A 22,672-nucleotide genomic window follows, 5' to 3' on the forward strand; every position below is an offset into this window, starting at 1 on the left:
CATTCAAGAACGTAGCTGAAGAGTCATGATGACCGACCCTAAGATAAACGCACACACTCCGCGGGAGATAACCAGCCCCATTCCGCAATCGCCTTGTCCAGCTGTTCCATTAAATGCTCGACCACAGGCGAGCGGCCGCCACGCGGCGCGGTGCGAGAGGGTCTGAACGCGGCCTTCTTGGTGACACTCAACGGCGCCCACGGCGCCCAGTCACGCTGATAGAGTCGGAGTAGATTGTCCGTAGAGTCAACGGTGGAGAGCAGGATCTGGGCGGGCTTTGACGAACGCGCGGCGCGAGAACGCGACCGGCGGCGAGAGCGCGACCGGGTGCGAGGCTCGGGGGGCGGAGTGCTCGTCAGGACGCCCAGCGCGAGCTCGCGGGGCATAAAGTCGTCGTCGCAGGCGAGGGTCGACAGAGGGAGGTCTAGGTTGCCGGAGAAGCCGTCGATAAGTCGCTCAGGGGCCAGCGGCAGGCTTTGGAGATCGATGGCCGGCACAGAGTAGTGAAAGACGTGAGTACGCGAGCTCACGGCGTCGTTGAGTGTCGTCGAACGAATCTGGGGTGCCACAGGTTCTTCCAGGTCGGACCGGATAGAGTTGACAGATGTGGAGGCAGACCAGGCTGAAGACGGAGGTAGAGCGAAGTCGGAGACGGTGTGAGCGTGGCCCCGCGACATCTTGCTTGCTGAAGAATGCTGCTTGAATGAGGAGTCCGAGTCTGAGTCTGGGAAGGGCCCGATGCTGAGGTTGGCGTCGGCATAGACGGCCTGGCGGCGGAGCGCGAATTTGCGTGGAGTATGGGGGAACGAGGCGGAGCTACCATCGAGGGTGGCACGACGGCTGAGAGTCTGGACGCTTTCGCTGGAACTCTGGGAAGCGTTAAAGAACGGAGAGGCAGATCTAGAAGGGAGTGAATGCATAAACTGAGACGGGGCCGGGATGGCGGTGGTGTGTTGTCTGAGAAGGGCGGCTTCCTCAGCCAACTCCTGCTCGGGGAGCTCAGAAGGCTCGCCCATCTCGCAGGCGTCATCTTCGCCGTGCACGATAGCGGAAATCATACAGTCCTCCATTTTGGAAAAATGATCTGATTCTAGAAGGGCGAGGCCACGAAGCTTGTGTGTTGGCTTCGACACTGGAGAGAAGGACGCAGACTTGTTGGACGGATCGTGTACAAGCGTCAAGGACGGAGAGAAGGATTCTGGGTCCTGGGTCCTCCCCCCGTGGCAGGTGTTGGTGGGTCGAGAACAGAGAACAGAGCGACGATTTCCAGGCTCCTTGGGAATCAAGACGTGGATGTGAGCATGGGACGAGAGTTACGTACTAGGCGACTTACAGGGCTACTGGGAGACGAGAGAAGGCTGGGAGTGGGACTCTTGGGTGCATATAGGCTGTCGGTATCCGTGAGAGGGGAGTCGTAGGCTGAGAATTTCGTGCGTGCAAGCGACCTAGGGGTGTTTGAAGGAGAGGGGGGATGACGTGAACGACGAGCTTGACCTTTGGGGACGAGGTTGAAGCGGTGAGGAAGGGGAGACTTCTGGATGTCCTTGGTACGCATGGTTCTGGCATGAGTGCGGCCCCTATCCTGATCACCATTCTGTGTTGTGAAAGAGGAGATAGTGCAGGAGCTGCCGGTGAACGCGAGAGAGTGGGCACTGGTGCTGGGCTGGCTGAGGGAGTAGGAGTCGGCATCGGAGGGGAGGCCCATGCTGAGACTGTCCGCATAAGAGGTAAGTGGAGACAAGCCAGAGTCCATGTACGCCTGCATTGTAGTCCAGGTCGTCCAGCGCAGTGATGCTCAGATGTCTTGTTGAGGTCGGCCGCCTATCGTGGTTCGGAGAGAGCAGTGGTCGGGTGACGAGTCGACGCTGGCGTGCGGAGCAGTGGTCCTGACGTCACGCGTCGAGCCCGCCAAAGGCGCGGTGGGCGCGTTCCCCGCCTTTTCTCCTCCCTCCACCGTCCTCTGCCACCCAGCAGCGACGACACCTCCGTCGAGATGCTCGTCCTCGTCCTCGCCACTCTTTTCTGCGCGTCGATCGCGTCCTCACACCCGGTCCATCCCCGGTCTCCACCCTCCTTGCCCCACACCCCCGTCGCTCCCTTCTTCCAGCCACTCGGCCTCATCCTCGGTCTCGTCACCTTCCCTCTCTTGGCTGCGATCAAGTACACCTACCTCCGCTTCCGCAGAAGTCAAGCCATTCACCAACACGGACTCTCGTCTGCTATTCCCCTCCGTTCTTCAGTTACCCTCTCCGCCTCTCGCACCTCTCACTCTGCCCGGTGGTTTCGTCGGCTCTCTCAAGCCCTCCATCCTTACCTCGTTGGTTGTCTGGGATCTCCGGACTGGGAGGTCACCATCTCTTGCAGGCTTCACAGAACGCTCAGAAGAGAATACCTCGCTCGTCTTGCGGCAAAGTCTGCACTTCCTCCCAGTTCATGTAGGTCTTGCACTGTCAACTCCAGCACTCTCTATTCCTCCAACAACTCTCGCACCACTGCCTGTTCACACTATCACCGAGTCTTTCTCGTAGATAGAAGCGTTCGTCGCAGTCCGACATCCGCTGACTTCCTCGGCATTCCTGATTGCGCCATCCTTCACTCCCCCATCCAACTCCCTCCTCCCGCCCACCTTGAGCGCCGTCGATCTGGCTACTCAAGCCTCCCTGTCTCTCCTGTGCTACCTCCATTCCTCCAAACCATACAACCGTCTTCTAGCGAACCAGGCTCCCGCCTACCCCGCCTTCTCGTCAATGATATCTCCATTTCGTCCGCCCTCGGTCCGAGGTTGAAGACACATCCTCATCGTCTGCAGACTCATGTACGTTATTCTTTCCCGAATAATTCCAGCGTCGCACTTCACTTACAATTACCACAAGCCGTTCCTTTCCTCGCGCCTGGTCCACGACGCCACCGCGCTCGACGTGCAGCTAATCCGCCGGCATCGTCCCTTGCCCTTCTCAGAAAGCAGCGTGCGGTTTCCACCCGCTCCTCCGTACGGTCAACGGACGCAGTTTCTCTCGTTTCTCCGCGCTTGGGTTCTCCGGTCGTTGTCCACCCTCCATCGCGCCTAGCATACCCGTTCCAAAACCTGTCCATTCTCCTTTACTCCGGCCGGAGAGCTGGATCGTCTCCCCACGCGTCTGGAATGGCTGTTCCGAAGACTCCGATTCAAGCGTCGACTGCGATAAGGCACCACCACACATCTCGGGGACTATTCACAGTGTTAACAACAGCAGTCCCTTAGGCGATGAATCCGATTCCACCTCCGACTCGGCTCACCAAAGGTTCCCAAGCACACCGCCCAGTTTGCCGACCACTGGACTAAGCGAAAGCGAAGTGCTTGCGCTTTTGCTACCGCTAACGCTCGATTCTGCTGCCTCCAGCCCGGCCCTTACTCCTCCTCGGTTCCCTCAGTCGCCCCCTGGCTTGCCCGACTCTGGCACGACTCCGGGTCACGGAAGTAAAGAAGCTTGGAATCTCTCTGACCTGTCTGGCGATGACGGGAGGCTCGATATCGATGCGGTCTCGCGCGCTCTGGGATCGGGCTAGGTCTTGGCTTGGACAACGGCTCGTCGGACGACAATGATGGTATGCAATTCGCCGGCCCTTCTGCTTCGCCGTCTCCGGAGCCTTTGAAAGAGGAGACGGACGAGACTCGATTCCTCCGGTCCCCCAGCATGTGTCCTGGCAGCTGCGGTAGGAACGGGACGTGGGGGAAGCAGGTTCTGTCCTCCCCCATCGCAGGGATGGAGATGTACGTTCACGGCTTGCCGTTGTGGGTCATCCTGGAGGAGACGAAGAGCGAGGCGGAGTCGGTGTTCAATGCTGATATGCATGCACCGGTGTGTGCTTTGGGCGATGACAGCGGGATCGCGGAGGTTGCGGTTGAAATGGATAGCGGGATGGGACACTATGACACCGCGAAGGAGAACCTGGCGTTGTTGCGGTCGACGGTCGTGTCGACGACAAGCCGGTCAAGTGGCGGTTTCGATGAGAGCTTCCGAGAAGGTGACTCCAGGTAAGCTCCCGTTCCTCTACGTGCGAACCCCGCTTACCGTCGACGGTACAGTATTGGTGTCGCGTGGTAGTTGTGCGATCGTAAGATGTATTGTAGTGGTTGAACGTCACACGCTATATTGTCGTTGGTTATAATGTTGTACTTCATCGTCTCTGTAAAACTTTGACGGCCCCGAAACGACACGTTCGAAGGTCAAGTACTTGTGTTATGAAAGTTGAAGTCCTTTTGCATGAACCACAAACGCTCGTCAGGTCCAAAGTTATCAGATCACTCGGAGTCTTATTCTGAGCTGTCTAATACATGGACCTTACCCAAGCCCCTTCAGGCTTTTCCTGGGGCTTCGTGCACATCGTTGGTATCTTCATACTGAGAGTCCACAAAGCCGCGGACATGATTACACGGCCCCGGAGGCCGAACAGTACTACTATGACATGCATCCGAACCCTGCGTGACAATGTGCACTATACAGCGAGGTTTAATGGAATAAGAAGGGCCGGTGTCGGTTTCAAAATGATAGGAAACAAGGCCATGGGCTGAGAGGCTGCGCAATGCAGCCACAAAGCTCTGCATGAAGTAATAGGCGCCAACTTTGCCCATCTAGTATGTAAGCTAGCGGTGGGGACCGCGTCCGACGCGGCTTGTTCCCTGACCATTGCTGCATCATACATACTCGCCGTGGTCGAGTCCTACGTCAATTCCCTTTTGGTGTCTTGGGAGGATTGTGGTCCTGCTTAACATGCATCTTCGAAATCCATATCGGACCCCTCCGAACTTCGTTGCCCTGGCGGGAGCCTTTCCCGCTCTGAAACGACAGTATGTGGGCTTTTCTTCGTAACGTCCTGAGCTCTGGATCCTGTCCTGACGGCTTCCACAATAGCTTGGTAAAAACCGGAGACTCTTACAGCATCGACTATAAGGACGAGAATGCTCAGAGGCTCGTCCATACGCTGCGTCGCGCCGGCAAGAACGCATTGACCTATTGTTCTATAGACGACTGACGGAAGCCCTGCTGCACCGAGACTTCGGTTTGACCGTGAATATACCAGAAGGGAGACTGTGTCCTCCCGTAAGACGTCGTGCTGCAGGTTCCGTGGCGTCACTGACTTTCGTCTCAGGTTCCGAACAGGTAGGCGCGTTCCGCAAAATGCACCACTCGTCTTCGTTCACGGGCTGTCTCTAAGGTTGAACTATCTGCTTTGGCTCGAAGACGTGGTAAATGCCACCCATCTCGCCCTGGGGAGCGACGCGGAAACGCAGCCCATCATCAGAGGGCTCGACATGTGAGCTTCTGACACATTACCGCAGCGAGCGTCTTCGTCTTCACTAAGTAATCCGTCGTCGCAGAGGCACAGGGGCGTCCGCGATCTACCCTCTCCTCGGATGCCGGCTGAAGCCCAACTGGACGTTCGCGGCGACGGGTGAGTGCCACTCCACAGCCAATCGCAGACGCGGGATCCAGCTGACGAGGGGCACCAGACATCGACCCGCTGTCTCTCGAATGCGCGCGAGCGAACGTAAGCGCGAACGGACTGGAGCCGCGGATCGCCGTCGTGGCCGTCAACGCGGACGGTCCGATCCTCGGGGTGCTCGCGCAGGGTGAGCGGGGGAGCTCGGTGTTGTGGGATGCGCGCGCGAGCTCATGCTGCGGTGTGTGGGGACAGCGAGGAGCGGTACGACTTCACGATGTGCAACCCGCCGTTCTACGCGAGCCGCGAGGAGGTCTTGCAGTCCGCGGAGGCGAAGGAGTTCACGCCGAACGCGGTGCGTGGTAGGGGTGTGGGAGTGCGCATGGGCGTGGTGGTTACGGAGCGCACTCTGCAGGTCTGCACGGGGGCCGGCGTCGAGATGATCACCCCAGGCGGAGAAGCGGCGTTCGTCGGACGGATGGTGGAGGAGAGCGCGGGCTTGTCGGACAAGTGCACGTGGGTTTTCTCCTTCCATTCTGCCCCCCGTCTCTCGTCTGAGCGGGAGCCTGTGGGTATGACTTCTGACGTCCCGTGGGCACGCAGATGGTTCACGTCCATGCTCGGCAAGCGGGCGAGCCTGGCCCATGTAGTACAACTTCTCAGAGATAAACAGGTGAGCGGCCACGCTGGGTCGGGTGGGTCGAGCTCACGATCCCTCCCCCGAGCGCAGATCGACAACCACGCCGTCGCGGAGCTCGTCCAGGGCCACACGAAGCGGTGGGTCGTCGCGTGGTCGTGGGGCGCCGCGCGGCTCCCCGACGTGAGTGCTCGTGTGTTCCGGCTCTGACGGGGCTCTGGCTCTGAGCGCTCCCCCACTGCGACAGGCGATCGGACGGCTCGCGCAGCCGGGCCTGCAGGGCGTGCTGCCGCCGCGCAACTCGCTGCAGCAGGCGCTGCCGCAAGGCGCGGCGATGGCGAGCGTGCGCGCGGCGGTGCTCGACGTGCTGGCATCGGTCGAGGGGGCGTCTGTGGCGCCCTGGGGGAGCGAGGGCGGGGTGGACGTGCTCGTGCGCGCGAGCAGGAACACGTGGTCGAGGCGGCGAGGAGGAAGAGGCGGGACGCGGACGCGATGGGCGTCGAAGAGGGGACGGGGCGCAGGCACGGCTCGTTGTTCGTGTCAGGGTGGACGGGGCGACACCGACGATGTGGGTCGAATGGGTGGCGGGGGTGGATAGAGGGCTGTTTGAGGGGTTCGCGAGCCATGTGGAGAGGAAGGTGGTCGCCGCGCTGAAGGCGGGATGGGGTCGTAAATCAGAGGGAGGGCAAGTATCGATGTAGTACATTCAAGGATCATGGGCTTTCGATGCGGAGGCGGTTAGAGCCTGGCCGCGATGGGTGACAGTGGTGAGCTCGGGCTTGGGGTTGTCGAAACTTGCAGCCGTTCGAGGCGGCGCGCGTGTCGGGGGCTATGGGCGCGCTCTTGCGCGAATCGCGGTGGACGAAGACGTGGGTGTAGCCGCCGAGCACGGCGGGGGTGTCGGTGCCTTTGGCGAAAATGGCGACTTCGTATGTCACTGAGCTCGTTCCGAGTGCGGAGACGCGGAGGCAGAGGTCGAGGACGTCGGGGAAGGAAAGTGGGGCGAGGAAGCGGGCGTGCGAGGCGACGACGAGGCCGATAAGCGGTGAGGTCGAGGGAGAGAGGTGGGCATGGGTAATAAGGTAGGTGTTGACGATGGAGTCGAAGAGGTGGTAGTAGACCGAGTTGTTGATGTGTGAGTATTGGTCATTGTCTATCCTGTGGTGTGTATGAGATGGATGGTTGTGCTCTATACGCTGACAGGCTCACCAACGGGTTCGGTATTCGAGCGAGTACGGATATGCATCTCGTAGAGCCTGCGTGGCGCAGATAGGTCCGATGGTTGAGACATAGCGATGTTCTGTTGTGTATCTCTGGGCAGGGTGAGTCGATCTGGGCGAAAAGTCGTGGGTAGTACGGACACACAAGTTGGTCTGTCTAGTTGGCGGTATGGACACAAAGATAGGTGGCAACCGAGCCGGCAACACGATCGTGTGATGTCGGTGTCCGCGCGCCGATTGACGTGACGGCGCTGGCCACAGTACGTACTAGCTAGCCTAGTGATAGTGGGCTTGGCTCGCGTAGATACCGGGCATACAACACCGTGAATTCGCATATTCGTGAGCAGGCTGATCAGGCGGCGAGCGACGAGTGAGCATATTGGTGCTACACTGGCGGCCAAAAGTAATGCCCGGTCCGGCTTGGGCGTCTAGTGCGCGTCATAACTGACTCGTTTTCTATCCGTTCCCCATGATTCTTGTATGTACATGTAGAGACGTTTGAGATCAATCCACGGGTGCTTGTTTGGTGCGGATCGGCCAGGTATTGGGAGAGCTAGAAGGCCAACATGAAGAGTCACCCTGTCACACAGTGTCACACAAGCCAGGCAGCGAACGACAAAAATCATGATAGAAGCTAAACTAGAAGGACTGGTAACTAGTAGTGAGTGTGGTGACCCCGAGCAGCCTTGAGCTCTGCTACACGTGCGGGGAGGGAGTTGTACAAACTGTGTATGTAAGCGAGGTCAATCCGGTACCACTCCTCCTGCAGTGCCACCCAAAGTTGCTCCTGGTTTTGAGGAAGAGGGCTCCGCCGGCGCACTTGACGGTCTAGATAGTCCCAGACATGCTCAATGATGTTCATGTCAGGCGAAGAGGCTGGCCAGGGCATTGTGGTGATGTTGTTAGAGGTGAACCAGTGTTGTGCTCGACGTGATGTGTGTTTCGGATCGTTGTCTTGCACAAGAAAGATTTGACGGGGGGACATACCAAGGTCACGGAGAGTCCCTAGAAGGGACTCCTCCAAGACACCACAGTAGACTTCGGCATTCATTGTCCCCCTGATCCGGTGGAGGCGTCCAACGCCTTTCGAAGTGATACATCCCCACACCATCACACTCCCTCCACCGTGCTTGACTGCCTTTTTCACGTTCCGGTCCAGGAAAGCCTCCCCATCCCTCCTCCTGCAGTACTGCTTCCCGTCTGAGCCGAAGATGTTGAACTTGGACTCATCGGAGAAGATAACCAGGTCCCATCTTTCCTGCTCCCACTTCGCAAACTCCGTTGCCCACATCTTGCGCTGTCTCACATTGAGACAAGTAAGCAGGGGCTTCCGTCGCCGTACCCGTCCATGGAGACCGACCTCAGCGAGAGCACGGCGCATTGTTCGGTCGCTGATACGAGGGAAGTACTTGCGAGCAACGTCGGTCGCGTTTTGAGCATGACCTCGGGCGAGGGCAAGTTTAGCTTGCATCAAGTCTCCACTAGTGAGAACTCGAGGTCGTCCAGGTTTATGTGGTCGGAAATAAGGGTCTTGGGATTGCTCAATGAGTGCTGCATTGCGGGAGACTGTACGACGATCCATGCCGAGGATACGGCCGATTTGAGTGTAGGACTTGGGTGTACCGAGAGCAGGATTAAGGAAGTCACGAATACGAGCGAGTTTGGTAGGGGTGCAGACCACCATAGTGGGGAATAGAAGCTATAGATAGGGCGAAGATAAATCCAAAGTGTCGTGAGGTTTTGTGAAAGCGTCGTGGAGGAATGAGAGAATCAATGCAGGCAATGCGGCGCGAGTGTCCTGTCAGAATAGGCGCCCATCGCCTATCGCGCCCGTTTCTCACCCAGCTTCCCCCGCATTTGCACAAGTCAGGTATGAATCGTTTGCATTACAAGAGGTCTGTACTACGGGCCAACCAATATCTCGCTGGCCCCTCCCGATGCGCCTAGAGAAATAGGTGGCAGGGGGTGGGCATTATTTTTGGCCGCCAGTGTAGAGCGAAGCTTCACGACTAATTCGTCGTCGTCTGAAGAGGGGGCGGCTGGTAAGTTCTGCCTCAGTAAAAGGTTATCCGGACACATTTGCCATGGGTAGGGGGTTACCAATTGATCGAGCAGGTACTATATACGCAGCGGTCGTGGGATGAGCGCCAGAGAGGAGGCTGAGGGTGAGTTGGACCGACCTCTGCTTCATCAATCGTCTGATGAGATAAGTGAGAACGGAAGGATAAGTGGACGAAGACGGACACGAACGAGGATGATGGGACCGCTGAATGAGATCGGAGCAGTGAGCGAGGACCTGAAGTGTGAGGATGAAGGGACGAACCGGTTCATGTGTAGAGCGATGGAGGATGGACGGTCCTGGACGAAGAGAGAGACCTACTCACCGTAAATCTCAATCCCCCGCGCTTTACAGGCCCCCTCGGCTCGGAAAGGGCTCCGGTCGCGCCCCAGGTGGTCACGATGTGATGCACCGTGACCCACCGCGCGCGAGGTCGCGAGCAGGGATGTGGGCAATGTCGGACTCAGACTTGGTGTCGGTGGTGTGGGGGATAGTTGGCTGGCTGGTGGTGCCGCAGGAGCGAGGGGCAGCGAGGACGGCATGACCTTGGGGACGGCCTGCTGGTAGGACTGGAGGAGGGACATGGACGTCGTGGACGGTGGTGAGTCGTGACTCGCGCGCACACGCGCATGTGACGCCGATCGAGTGGCCCGTAGCAGGCTGCCGCCGAGTAGCAGCCCATACGCTCCTCTCGTCCGTCATCCACCGTTGTGCACCCTCTGCGTTCTGACTGCGTTGAAAGAGCCCTCGCGGGCCTCGCCATGGCCCGCAACATGTCTACGCCTACGCCCGGCCCTCCTCCGCTTTCTCAGGCTCCAGACAGCCCTCGCGAATCCGAGTCACCTCCTCCCCAGGGTGTGCAGGGTGACCTCGAGGTCGAGCTCCTCGGACTCGCCACCTCGCTCTACAACCTCGGGACCACTGTCGTCAACGACCTCACGAAAGAGAAGGACAAGCCCGGCGGGGTAGCGGGCAAGCCTGTTGGGCAAAGAGTGTCAGTCCTCCCTCTTAATTCAGCCACCACACCTCCTCCATCCACTAGCGTTATCTTGTTTCCGATCGCTCCTCCCTTGCCACCCTCGCTTTCGAATGATCCGGTTTGCGTACATCCCCGCCTCCACCCGTTTTTATTTTTACTCGCTCCAGCATTGACCCTCTCTCGTTGGGGTGCGTACAGAAACGACGTGATCCGCCACTTGGCCACCCTCGAGGGCATGTCGGAGCACATGCAGACCATGGTCCCCATGGACGTCCTCGTCGAGATCGACAACTCCCGAAATCCTATGACGCTCACCAAGGAGCGACTCGAGCGGGCGGCGACCGAGAATCAGTTCATGAACGGCAAAATCCACGCGATCGAGGTTCGCGCCGTCTCTCGTGCTATTTCCGACGCTGACCGCATGTAGTCATATAAGAAGGCCCTGGACGAGGCCTTGGTGCAGAATTTTCCGGAGCTTTCAGAGTACCTGACGGTTGAGACAGGAGACTCGGGAGTGAAGTTTGAAGAAGGCACGGCAGGGGCCAATCGCGGCATGATGGACGGTGTGGTGTAGGAGCAGGGAGAGATTGAGATCCAGCTGGAGCATCCGCGATACCGGCCGGCCGACGGCTGCCCTGGATCTATGGCCCTGGGCCTGGATGACGTCGCGCGCGGTGCGGGACGTGGTCTGTCTGTCGGAGCGGCAGGGGCATCGGGGACTGCACCGAGGCGAGCACTTGGTTGAGAGTGAGGTGGACGAGGATGGCTGACGATCTGTGAAGCTTTGAAGTATGTGCGACGATGTACTGTGTAGTGGATGGATCGAGCAAGTCCGTTTACATACTGGCGATGACCGCATCGATCTCGGCGAACACTTCATTCTCGGGGCGGGCGATCGGCGGGGCGGGCGTCGTGACGGGCCGGTGGCCGTTGCCATCCGGCGTCGCTGGGCGGCCTTGACGGCGCTCAACACCTTGTCCTCCTCCTCCTCCTCCTCTTCCTTCTGCCATCCATCCCACGCCTGCACGCGCCTTCTCCCAGGCCAGCCCAGGCCCCGTCCCGCCTGCTGTTCGCCTGCCGCTCCTTACCGCCTCCCCCGCTAATACCACTCTCGCCCACGACCGCCATGTCCAACTATCGCGATGCATATACCGCCCTCACCGCCGCATCCTCCCGCTCCCAGGTCGCCCAGGTCCTCAACTCCATTGCCGATGGTATGCCCCCACACCTGCTTCCCGCGTCCCTCGCTAACCCCGTCCAGCGCCCCCTCTTACGCTTGACGACGCGAACCGTAGAACCCTAATTCAGTCTATCCTCGCCGATCTCCCCCGCTCCTCGAGTCCCAAGAAGTCCAGGCTAACAACCAAAGGTCCGTCCTTCCTTTCCCTCCACACCCACCCCCACAAACCCTCTCTCCTTCCCGCGCCAGACGCCGCGCCGGCCCTGCTCGCCCTCAAGTCTCTTGGCAAGAACCCTGCCGGCTCAGAGGCCATCGCCACCCCCGTCAATCTTTCCGCCCTCCTCGCCTGCTACTCCTTCTACAAGGACTCTCCCGATGCCTCCAACGAAGCACTGCGCTGCATAGCAAACGCCATGCTCCTCGTGGACAGCGCCCGCTCTGCCTTCGTCGAAAAGACTGTAGGCGGGGGTGATTTTGCGGTTGAGCTCCTCGAGGTGCGCACCTGATCCTTCCGCCCCCTCCTCCCCTTGACGTTTCCCGCCCTTCCTGCGTTGCAGAAATCAACCACCCCGGAGCGCATATTCTCGCATCCCGCATCCTATTCCTCTCCACCGTCTCCCGTTCCGCTGCCCAGTCCTTTATCACGGCCATGGTCGAAGCCAAGTCCCCCAGTATCACGGATATAATCGGCTCCAAGTTGGATCTGCTCTCCAAAACCATCCTATCTGGCACGAAATTTGCACGTGAAGCAATGACCGATCTACTCAAGTTCGCATTTAATCTACTATTGCATTACCCTAGGGTCTGTCCTTCACTCTCCTGCCCTCGCCGCTCTGATGTTGATGAGACCTGACGCAGATTGTCAACGAGTCTAATAACAATGAAGTACCCGTAATGGGCGAGGCCTGGAGTGACCGGTTGGACGGGTGCGTCTCGTTCGCTCGTGGCATGCGCTTACGCTCATCTCTACCTTAGTATTCTCCCCCCATTACTCCGCACTTTTGGCACCCTTCCCCCGACCTTCCCCGCTCCGCTCGCGCCCCCTTGACCCATGTCATTCATGCCCTCATCACCATCCCCGTGTCTTCCGCTTTGAAACCCGTCTGGCTGCCTAGCCGGGTCTCTCCAATGGGCACACCTAAGCCTCCCGAATCCTCCGAGTCGTCTTCCAAGGCCTCTCGCTCGTCCAGCAGTCGCGGAAGCAGTCGTGCAGGCTCCCCTACGACTGGTCCGGGCAAGGACTCGAAGCCTGGCGCGTTCGATCGCGCCTGGTCAGCACTCGCTGCTGGACGGCGATCACTCTCGCTCTCCCGCCCGTCGTCGCCGTTGCCTTCGTCGAACATCGACGTCCTGCTGCGCGCCTACGACCTGCTCGACGTGTCGCTCAGCCACTATCTCCCGGACACCGTCGATCCCGACGAGGCGTCGGTGCGGGCGCGGTGCACGAAGGAGATGGACTCGCCATTGGATGATGTCATGACCCCGCTGGTGGTCCTGATCACTCGATTGTGCGCCGCCGACGAAGGGCCCCGCCGGAGAATGCGCGAGTGGCTCTTTCCCGACGACCTCGACCGGACCACGCTCCTCGAGAGCCGTGCGGATCTGCTGGGCCGTCTCCTTCGTCTCCTTCAGAGCACACATCACACCAAGCTCAAGAACAGCGTCGGCGAGCTCCTCTACGCTGCCTGCGACTCGGACGGTGAGTTCCGCATCCTTCGTTCATAGAGAGGGGCACCGATGCTGACTTTCGTGATCCAGCGAGCACACTGTCGTCATTCGCGGGCTATGGCAATGTTGCTGGCTTCCTGTTCAACAAGGGCATCATGTCAGCTCCCCCACCGCCGGCCGGCGGTAGTAGAGCTGCGGCGCCGGACATGACCCCGTCGGGGCAGCCGATCGACCCCATCACGGGCGCCGTGCAACGGGAGCACGTAGACATCGAGATGACGGAGGAGGAGAAGGAACGCGAGGCCGAGAAGCTGTTCGTGCTCTTTGATCGTCTCGAGAAGACGGGCGCGCTCCCGAAGGAGAACAATCCGATTCGGCATGCGATGCAGAAGGCGGCAGGTGGGCAAAAGTAGTTGCGCATGGAGTTGTTTCTGTCTCTTTGTGAAGTGAGTAACTGTTATCGCTGGCCAGCCGCGGCCATGCCCCGCATATACCTCGTCCGTTCGTTCGTTCTCCGCATAGCAAGTGTTTCCTGATGCATGATGTCTACGTCCCCCATTGTACATGTTTTCCCGTCGCATGCGTTCACGCACACACCGTATTCCGACGTATTGTACTATCTTATCCTATAATGTAACTCGCACCAGTTGACCCCGACGCGCGTGGTTGTACGGCGGACCCCACGTTTATCTATCTATCCATCTCTCTGCCCCCCACCTGTGCGCCCACGCACGTCAGGCATTGGAGGAAGACGTGGGCGCGTCCCCAGCCGGGTCGGCGACCAAGCGGGCGACGGGCACGAGGCGCGCGTCCTCGTCGTCCTCGGCGGCGAACGTGTACTCGCGCACCTCGACGTTGGCCCACGGCGCGTGGTCGTTGCGGCCATGGACGAGCCAGCGGAGGAAGTCGCCGTGGGCGACGAGCGCGATGCGCGGCTCGGGGCGCGCGCGGAGCCAGGCGCGGACCCAGCGTGCGCGCGCGGCGAGCGCGGCGGGGGAGGAGGCGTAGAAGCCGGCCTTGGACGTCCAGTCGGGCGTGAGCTGGGCGAAGTCCAGCCCGGCGTACTCGGGGTCGGCTTCGAGCGTCTCGCGCGGCTGGCGGGACGGGGCGTGTGAGCGTGCGTGAGGGAGGAAGGGAACGAGGAAGGAAGAGGGAGGAGGGGAAGGAGGGGAAGGAAGGCGGAGAAGGCGGACAGCGGGCGGAGAGGGAACGAGGACGGGACGCACGGAGCCGGTGTCGCACGGGAGATCGTTGGCCTCCTGCAGCTGGGGGAGGACGGCGACGGGGGTGCCCGCGGCCTCGAGCCGGGCGCGGAGGGTCGCGTAGCCGACGACGGTCGTCGAGAGCGTGCGGCGGAGGCCGCTCGTGACGAGCAGCGCCGCGTCCGCCTGGACGGTGTCGAGCGTGGCGGCGTGCAGCGACGCGGCCTGCGTGCGCCCGAGCGGGGTGAGCGGCGCGTCGGGGACTGCGGGGCGGCGGTCACTTGGGCAGCGGAGCGGGGGGAGAGACGGGACACGGACTGTACCAGTCGGAGGAAACGCTGTCGAGAAAGAGTGAGAGGCGTGTACGCTGAAGCTGACTGGCGGGACGGCGTACTTGTGCTCCGCCTCGGCGTGGCGGGTGAGGTAGATGCGCTTCTCGGTTGCGGGGGCCATCGTGTGCAGGAGGGAGCTCGTCGACGGCGGGAGAGGGCAGCTGCAACGCTGCAGTCTCGCTCACCGCGCGATCGATCACTCGGACCGCCTGCCCGGGAGCGATGTGCACACCAAACGCTCGAATTAGCGTCACTCGCAACGCAACGGCGACGAGAGTTCTTCCCGACTGAAAGCAAAATCATATGTTCCCCAAAACTATGCGATCTGTACAAATAAATACGAGATATAAAGCGCGTAAGGTACACTCTCGTCCGTCCATTCAATGCACATGGATAGCTTGCTGCAGGAGATCGTCCAGAATCTAGCAAACGTTTGTCAGCACACCATGGCTTCGTCGGTCTGGCTGACACTCGTACCTGATCCATTTCGTCCAGCTGCTGGAACGTCCCAGCGTATATGTTCCTGATGTCCGGGTGGAGGGTATCGAGGTCCACTGGCCTGCCGAACAGCATCTCTTCCACTGGGTCTAGACGCGAATGCTCCGGGATTTTCTGGTTCAGCGACGCCCGGCCTCTATCACCGCCATCATCTCCGTCAGGCCGAAGTTGTTCCTTGGAAAGACCAGCTTCGGCTTCTCCTCTCTGGCGCCGCCGCGTTCAGCATGCGCGGGGGCGAGGATGGCGTCGCCGTTCGGTACTCAGACACCGCCGACGCGTTCCGCTCGTGCGAGAGCCCGTAGTTAACTCGCGCCCGGCTGCTCGCCGTCGGCGTCGCCGTGTTCGCCCGCGAGTACTCCGACTCCCCAGGGCTCGCCGTGCGGTAGCTCGACATCCGCGACGCCGGCGGCGACATCACGCGCTGGATCGTGCCGACGGACCCAGACCGGCCGTGGTCCCGCGCGGTCGGCGTGGCCGAGCGCGAGCTGGACCCCTCTTGCATCGTCCCGTTCGCCGAGTACATCGAGTCCGTGCTGTGGCGTGGAGACGGCCCCGGGTCTTGGCCGGCCGCAGAGCTGGCCAGCGGGGCGCGCCCGGAGTCCTTCTCGTGCTTGAACTTGTTGAGCACCCGATCGATCCGGGCCCCAAGGCCGTCCTTGTGCGCAAGCACACCGTGCAGCAGGTCGTCCTTCGAGATGTCTGGTTTGAGCCCAGCTGGGCCGATCTCCCCGCGCCATTCCTCCTCGACGATGTCGCTGATGTCGTACGTCTCGCCGTCGGTATCCACGTACGAGTATCGCATCTTCTCGTCCACTTCGTAGCGGGAGCTGCGGAGCATAGCGTTCCCGGGCAGGAGCACGTCCAGACCCCGCGCAGAGTTGGCCTGGGTGGACAGCACGGCGCGCTGAGTGGCTCGTGTGGCGGCGCGCTGGGCGGCAATGATCTCCTTCGCGCTGCGTTTAGGGGAGTCGGGTTGAGTCGCGCCGTCCGAGTTCGTGCTGGAGCTCGCCACAGATTCCCGGAGCTGGTGCAACGCAAGATCGTCAAGTGGTGCCGATGACCGGTGGCGAGAAGAAGAGATGCGATACGCAACAGCGCGACGCAGGATGAACACTGGGTCATCTGGCCGGACGTCGTCTGCCGATCCGAGCATTTGCGCCGAGTCGATGGAACGTCGCTTGCTGTCGCTGAATCGCTTGTCGAATTGACGGTACGCAGGCGGCCTAGGATAGGCGTCGATGACTTTGCTCGACGGAGTGAGCTCGCGTTCTAGCAGGGTACGTCAGCATTCGAACGGAGACGGAGACGAGCTTGCAACGGAGCCTGTTACCTTTACCATTGAGCTCGACGGCCAGACAGTATCTGACGCGGGAAGAGCTCCTCCTCTTGGTCTGTTTGTCCTCCACCTCGTCGCCACCGTCGACGACACCCTCAGGAATGCCGAAGCGATCCAAACCTTGCTCGATGACCTCTGCAACCGTTATATTCTTCGGGAAGACAAAGACCTTCTTGCGCTGAGTTTGAGAGATCCCTGGAGAAGGCACTTGGCTGGCCTGGGGCCGATTGCGGAGCGTGTTCTTGAAGACGATGGCTTCGGTCTGTGGATCGAAGACCATGTCGTCCGGTAGGTCCTCAGGATTAACGACCAACTGCATGCCGAAGCGGAACGAAGGGGAGCTGAAGCGTTCCGGAGGGACGGTGTTGCCGCCAGCGGTAGAGACCGTGAGGAAGTGCCCGCGACCACGGCCATCGGAGTCACCATCAACGCTCTCAGCGAGCAGGGTCTCCTCACCCTCATCGCCGAAGCTGTCGTCTTCACGCCCACGGCGGTTGAGGTAGAACTTGACTTGAGAGTCGTCCGAGAAGTCGTTCATAGACAACTTCTTGATAGCGGGGTGCATCGACAAGTTGCTCGCTACCGAACTGATACTGCCCACGCTGGACCGCTTGACCTTGGGGATCTCCATGGCGGCCTCGACAAGTGACTCAAAGACAACGAGAGGCTTCTCTTCCGGATGAAGCGCGGCAGACGAACCTTCGACTTGCTTGATCGTGAGGAAGTAGTCCTTGTCGTCCTCCCCTGCGGGCAAGCGGAAGCGTTGAATGGCTTGGCGCACAAGATCGCTCGCGGTCGTAGAGTTATTGAGGAGTACGGTCTTGAATGTCGCCTCAGTCTGAAGGTGGTCGCCGGCGAAGACCCGAACGACACTAAGGTCGGGAAGCCCAACGCCTTGACCATCCATGCCGGTGGGAGAAAGAACGAGGGAACCGGGGCGAGGACGCGAGCCGGTTCCCGAGAGTCCCGACGTTGAGCTCGTAGAGGAGCTGAAAGACATGGAGCCTTGCAGAACCGCAGACGCGGATTGGAGGCCATACGAAGGCTGTGCTTCGGGGGGAGTCGCCGGAGAGCGGTTGAGGTATTGTTGGTACAGAGCCTGCTGCTGCTGATCACGTTGACGAAGCTGGGAAAGCTGGGCTTGCACCATGGGATCCTCAGATGAGCGTCCTTGGGCGGGCGGCGAATCGCTCCGTTGAGGAGACTCGGTCTGTTCGGATTGTACCATCCTCTTCGGATCGGTCGAGTTCTTCTGCTGCATGAGCATCGCCTGTTGCTGCTGCTGACGGGCGCTGGCGGTGGTCGGAGAGTTGCCTTCGGGTGTCATGGGTGACAAGCGCGAATGACCGGACTCCTCAGACTCACGGAGCGACTCGACGCTAGCGGAACTACCAGTCTCCGACTTGTCCTTGCCTTTGTCCTTCTTTTCCCGATCCCGCTTGAAGAGGCTGCTGAAGACTCCGCCACTCTTCTTCTTCTTGTCCTTATCCTTTCCGCCCTCATCGTCTGTCGTGTCTTGGCCGCGGTCTTTTCGCAACTTGCCGCCTCCAGATTTTCCGGTGCTTTCGCCGACTGAGGCGTTGGAGCCAACTCTAGCTCTGGGCGCATTGGGGTTGCCACTGATGTTGGCCTTCTTGCGTGCAGCTTCTTCAAGGGCTTCGATCTCTTCGCGCGTGCGCTTGCGTTCGTCGGATTGTTGCTGCATGATCGCACTGGGAAGTAACGGGCCGCTCGAAGAGGCTGCATTGAAGTCATCGGTACGCGCGACTGGTGGGGTCATCGACAGCTTGCGAGTTTCGGTGGCTTGCGCGGGGTCGAAGGTACGGCTAGGGGACGCTGGAGAGACCGGAGAGGACTCGCCTTGAACGACAAGCTTGTCCCTCACTGCTGGTTGTGTACGGAGGGGCTGAACAGCGGTCTGTTCAGGCCGACGAGAGGAGTCGCTGGCTTGAGGTTGAGTCAACAGTTGCTGCTGCTGGAGTCGCTCGCGCTGAAGCTCCTCGGCGGCGCCGTCTTCCCAGCTCATTCCGTCGTCTGGCTCCATGCCGGGCGTAGGGGTTTGCTCGCCACGCATCGCCTGACGCTCCTCCCACTCCTCTGCGAGGGCTGGGTCCTCATCATCATAGTCTTCATCGTCCCATTCCACATCCTCGTCCTCGTCCTCTTCCTCGTTCCAGATAGCGGGGGCATAGCGATGAACGCCAAATGCGTGATTGAAGGTGACACCCTTGGCAGGCTGGGAAGTCTGAGTGCCGGGAGTGGGAGACGGACTTGTAGCAGTGGCAGAGGCATTGCGGGAGGACACGAGCCGGTCCCGTTCGCGATCTTCGAGCGTCTCCGCTTGGGTGGCAGAGGCGAGCTACGGCCGGATGTCAGGGAACGTAACAAGGGGTGTGAGGAGAGACTTACGTCGACGTTGCGGTGCCTATTGAGCCTGGCAAGGCGTTCAAACGGAGTCTCGATGTTCTCCGCGGGAATGTAACCGACTTCCTGCGTCTTGAGGACGCGAACGAGCCACCAGTAGCTGTTGCTATCGTCCATTAGAAAAAGAGAGTCGCCCTTGACGACGTTCGCTTGACCATCACAGTGGCAGCGAAGCTTGGAGGGCGTAGACGAGGTCGAAGTCGATGGACTCGTTGGGTATCGAGAGGGAGGACGAAGCGTCATCCTCGAAGTCGAGGTCCCGGTCTTCGCCATCGGAATCGTCCTCGAGAACGGAGTGCTCTTCGTCCGAAGGGTAAGAGTTGTCGGCATGCATGTCGTGTTGCATTGGTCCAGAGTGGGTATGTGCAAGGAGCGGAGGGGCAAGAAAGGGCGACGGCGGACGGAGCAACTTGGGCACACCGTCGACACTGGAGCCCGTCCACAACCGCGACGCCCAAGTCCCGACACCTGGCTGTCACGCCTGTGATCACGGTCACTCCCCCGCGCCTCACATGCCGAAATGCCCACTTCGCCTCTGTTTGATTTCGTTCTCATGTATATGTAGCCCTTGTCATGTTAAAACGCAAAACGTAGCTTAAATGTGCTGCAATATCTGCATGCTGATTTTTGAGTGATAAAAGTGTGAGCACATCGAGATATTTGAGGAATGCCTTCTGTGTGGCTGTATCACGTGTCACCTGTACCTCACATCAATCAGGCCGGCTTAGCCCGTGGCACCGGGGGGGTGGCCCGGGTCAAGTAGACCTGAAACCGTGCTCCCCCGCACGTTTGAATAATTGGGTGACTTTCCGTAAGGAAATACGGAACTACGGACGCTCCGTAGTTCTCTAGACCACTCGAAAGGGCAGTTCCGCCGAGATGCCGACGAGAAAGTGATACCCGAGGATCTCACTGTGGCTGCTGGAATAACAAGCGCCCAAAAGTCTCAGGTGGAGGGGTCGGCACCCCCCTCGCAGAGCAAACAAGCCTCCCGAAAAGCTGTAGAGGTCTCCTGAAGGCCTATTTCGGACGGGAGGTAGTGATGTGGACCATTATTGGCGCTGACAAATCGACGACTGGGCCTCAACGGACCTCCATGGGGTCTGGCTAAGGTCTCCGCGCGGTGGAGGCATTCCGTTGACGCTGGATTGACGCCAGAGATCCCTCTCGTCGCTTAGCCTCGCTTAAAGCTCCGGAATTGCATTTACGGGTCTAGTAAGAGCGGTCTGGCTTACGGACCGTCATCCATTCGTCCAATAAACCCGAGCTGTTTCCCAACAGGGAAGTGCTCGAACGCCCTCCCAAGTCCTCCAGCCCATCACGTGTCCCCGTCCTCCAGATCTCCCATCAGTCCGCGTTATCTCTCCCGCCCCGCCGCGTTATCTCCCGCGCCCGCGCCGCGCGCCTCCCTGCCCCGCCACCCGTGCTCGCTGTGCCCGACAGTGAGCTCGCTGTCCCTGCACCCTGCCTCCCCCTCCTGTCCGTTTCTCTCCGTTCTTTTTGTAATCTACTTGTATTCAAAATGCGCACCTAATGGTACACATCAATAGCCACACCTGCCTGGGTGTGCTGCACTGAGCCCTCAAACCTCCCAAAATGCGTGCAATACAGAACATATACAAGCACTCAACTGACGGCCAATCCTGCATCAGATAGTCGTAGATGAGTCTATTATAAAATCGCAGGTGGATAGCTAGAGGGGTGCAGGTATGATGTCATATGTTATTTCAGAATGACATACCCCACAGTGATATGGATATACATATATCGTCTTTGTAAACCCAGAATCGTACCTAGAGTCATCAGAGTGTATTGCAAGAAGAATAAGTGAATAGACGATGTTTTGGTGAAGATATGACATATCTAAGAAGGGGGAGTTGGCTTGAAAATGCGGCCTTCATATGTTTTTGTGCAGACCTCTGATCACTTCGCATCTTCTTGCATTACGTTTACACGTATATGGAGAGCCCAGATCGTCGTTTTGGTGCTTATCGGTGAACGATTGAATACAGGCCATGGTATGTCATTATTCTATGACATAGAGTATAGCGAGATGGCATGTGCTCCGATTGTTATCCTGAAACGCGGAACAGAACGGGGTGTTCTTCTGCTCAACGATGCAGAAAGAATCTCAAAAAACGGTTGAGGTGTGGTCGAGATATGCCATATGAGCTTGAAGTGGGCAAAGTGGTCTAGGTGGTTCAAGGGCGTCCTCTGTTCCGCGTTTCAGGATAACAATCGGAGCACATGCCATCTCGCTATACTCTATGTCATAGAATAATGACATACCATGGCCTGTATTCAATCGTTCACCGATAAGCACCAAAACGACGATCTGGGCTCTCCATATACGTGTAAACGTAATGCAAGAAGATGCGAAGTGATCAGAGGTCTGCACAAAAACATATGAAGGCCGCATTTTCAAGCCAACTCCCCCTTCTGAGTATATGTCATATCTTCACCAAAACATCGTCTATCCACTTTATTCTTCTTGCAATACACTCTGATTGACCTCTAGGTACGATTCTGGGTGTACATAGAACGATATATGTATATGCCATATCACTGTGGGGTATGTCATTCTGAAATAACATATGACATCATACCTGCACCCCTCTAGCTATCCACCTGCGATTTTATAATAGAGCAGCTCTCATCTACGACTATCTGATGCAGAGATTGGCCGGTCAGTTGAGTGCTTGTATATGTTCCTGTATTGCACGCATTTTGGGAGGTTTGAGGGCTCAGTGCAGGCACACCCAGGCAGGTGTGGCTATTGGATTGTGTACCATTAGGTGCGCATTTTGAATACAAGTAGATTACAAAAAGAACGGAGAGAAACGGACAGGAGGGGGAGGCAGGGTGCAGGGACAGCGAGCTCACTGTCGGGCACAGCGAGCACGGGTGGCGGGGCAGGGAGGCGCGCGGCGCGGGCGCGGGAGATAACGCGGGCGGGGCGGGAGAGATAACGCGGACTGATGGGAGATCTGGAGGACGGGGACACGTGATGGGCTGGAGGACTTGGGAGGGCGTTCGAGCACTTCCCTGTTGGGAAACAGCTCGGGTTTATTGGACGAATTATTCAAACGTGCGGGGGAGCACGGTTTCAGGTCTACTTGACCCGGGCCACCCCCCCGGTGCCACGGGCTAAGCCGGCCTGATTGATGTGAGGTACAGGTGTCACGTGTGTGGTTGGACGCGCATTTTTGTTTCTACCGTCTGCACTCACTCTGCAGGATGCAGTTTAGAATAGCCCGCGTTGTTAGCACTGCGTAGCGAGGGCACGATATAGCTCGCTGCGCAATCCTAGCAGCGGGGGCACTACACATCGTGCCAGCTTCGGCTTCAGGCAGCGGTATGGGATGTATTAAGGCGCATCCACCACAAGCCGCGCGGCCGCCGACCCGTGCACCGAGACAGCGTAGTGAACAGGTATACCTGAAGTACTCACATGCACACCTGTGCGAGAGACTCTGTATGGCTTAATTGAATGGCCATACAGGTGCAAACTGAGGCATGAGAAGCTGTCTGTAGCACGGCAAGCGCTTGCGTTGGCTGGAGCGCCTGCAGAGTTCAACTACGCACGTGACTTAACCACCATTGGAGATATTTCACTCGTACATTGACCACATCCGCACCGAATGTTTTTATACTTTCAGAAGTGTTTGATACATGGTACGGTAGTACGAATATCACTTTACTAGCATCTGGAAGGG

At 59.0% G+C, this 22,672-nt stretch overlaps 7 protein-coding genes across 7 annotated transcripts; 3 read left to right on the forward strand and 4 right to left on the reverse strand.

Annotated features, from left to right (window-relative positions):
• Positions 1 to 38: 38 nt before the first annotated feature.
• Positions 39 to 1,705, reverse strand: BXZ73DRAFT_104450 (uncharacterized protein; the record flags this gene model as incomplete). The annotated part of the gene is made up of 2 exons (XM_048015884.1): positions 39 to 1,274; positions 1,334 to 1,705. 2 exons carry the CDS (start codon positions 1,703 to 1,705, stop codon positions 39 to 41), a joined length of 1,608 nt encoding a protein of 535 aa, XP_047874802.1.
• A 3,046-nt stretch (positions 1,706 to 4,751) lies between these two features.
• On the forward strand, positions 4,752 to 6,759 carry BXZ73DRAFT_91819 (S-adenosyl-L-methionine dependent methyltransferase; the record flags this gene model as incomplete). Its single annotated transcript, XM_048026124.1, has 11 exons — positions 4,752 to 4,828; positions 4,893 to 4,966; positions 5,020 to 5,071; positions 5,197 to 5,295; positions 5,360 to 5,433; positions 5,492 to 5,633; positions 5,677 to 5,776; positions 5,837 to 5,941; positions 6,095 to 6,241; positions 6,306 to 6,511; positions 6,603 to 6,759. The coding sequence occupies 11 exons, from the start codon at positions 4,752 to 4,754 to the stop codon at positions 6,757 to 6,759; spliced, it is 1,233 nt and encodes a 410-aa protein (XP_047874803.1).
• Positions 6,760 to 6,771: 12 nt separating this feature from the next.
• On the reverse strand, positions 6,772 to 7,308 carry BXZ73DRAFT_51819 (thioesterase; the record flags this gene model as incomplete). The annotated part of the gene is made up of 2 exons (XM_048020705.1): positions 6,772 to 7,216; positions 7,268 to 7,308. Coding segments are annotated over 2 exons (486 nt in total), but the record flags the coding sequence as incomplete, so codon positions are not given.
• A 2,790-nt stretch (positions 7,309 to 10,098) lies between these two features.
• On the forward strand, positions 10,099 to 10,890 carry BXZ73DRAFT_91820 (transcription factor subunit Med10 of mediator complex-domain-containing protein; the record flags this gene model as incomplete). Its single annotated transcript, XM_048026125.1, has 3 exons — positions 10,099 to 10,331; positions 10,515 to 10,698; positions 10,744 to 10,890. The coding sequence occupies 3 exons, from the start codon at positions 10,099 to 10,101 to the stop codon at positions 10,888 to 10,890; spliced, it is 564 nt and encodes a 187-aa protein (XP_047874805.1).
• Positions 10,891 to 11,442: 552 nt separating this feature from the next.
• Positions 11,443 to 13,577, forward strand: BXZ73DRAFT_91821 (guanine nucleotide exchange factor synembryn-domain-containing protein; the record flags this gene model as incomplete). The annotated part of the gene is made up of 7 exons (XM_048026126.1): positions 11,443 to 11,530; positions 11,578 to 11,685; positions 11,746 to 11,990; positions 12,131 to 12,298; positions 12,355 to 12,426; positions 12,472 to 13,195; positions 13,255 to 13,577. 7 exons carry the CDS (start codon positions 11,443 to 11,445, stop codon positions 13,575 to 13,577), a joined length of 1,728 nt encoding a protein of 575 aa, XP_047874806.1.
• Positions 13,578 to 13,898: 321 nt separating this feature from the next.
• BXZ73DRAFT_104455 (phosphoglycerate mutase-like protein) lies at positions 13,899 to 14,819 on the reverse strand (the record flags this gene model as incomplete). Its single annotated transcript, XM_048015885.1, has 4 exons — positions 13,899 to 14,258; positions 14,391 to 14,629; positions 14,685 to 14,704; positions 14,761 to 14,819. 4 exons carry the CDS (start codon positions 14,817 to 14,819, stop codon positions 13,899 to 13,901), a joined length of 678 nt encoding a protein of 225 aa, XP_047874807.1.
• Positions 14,820 to 15,078: 259 nt separating this feature from the next.
• Positions 15,079 to 19,290, reverse strand: BXZ73DRAFT_104456 (uncharacterized protein; the record flags this gene model as incomplete). The annotated part of the gene is made up of 7 exons (XM_048015886.1): positions 15,079 to 15,120; positions 15,176 to 15,298; positions 15,340 to 15,400; positions 15,457 to 16,465; positions 16,527 to 18,891; positions 18,942 to 19,062; positions 19,118 to 19,290. The coding sequence occupies 7 exons, from the start codon at positions 19,288 to 19,290 to the stop codon at positions 15,079 to 15,081; spliced, it is 3,894 nt and encodes a 1,297-aa protein (XP_047874808.1).
• Between the last annotated feature and the right edge of the window lie 3,382 nt (positions 19,291 to 22,672).

The sequence above is a fragment of the Epithele typhae genome, assembly GCF_022376455.1.
Source record: "Epithele typhae strain CBS 203.58 chromosome Unknown BXZ73scaffold_51, whole genome shotgun sequence".
In the NCBI taxonomy this organism is placed as follows: domain Eukaryota; kingdom Fungi; phylum Basidiomycota; class Agaricomycetes; order Polyporales; family Epitheliaceae; genus Epithele; species Epithele typhae.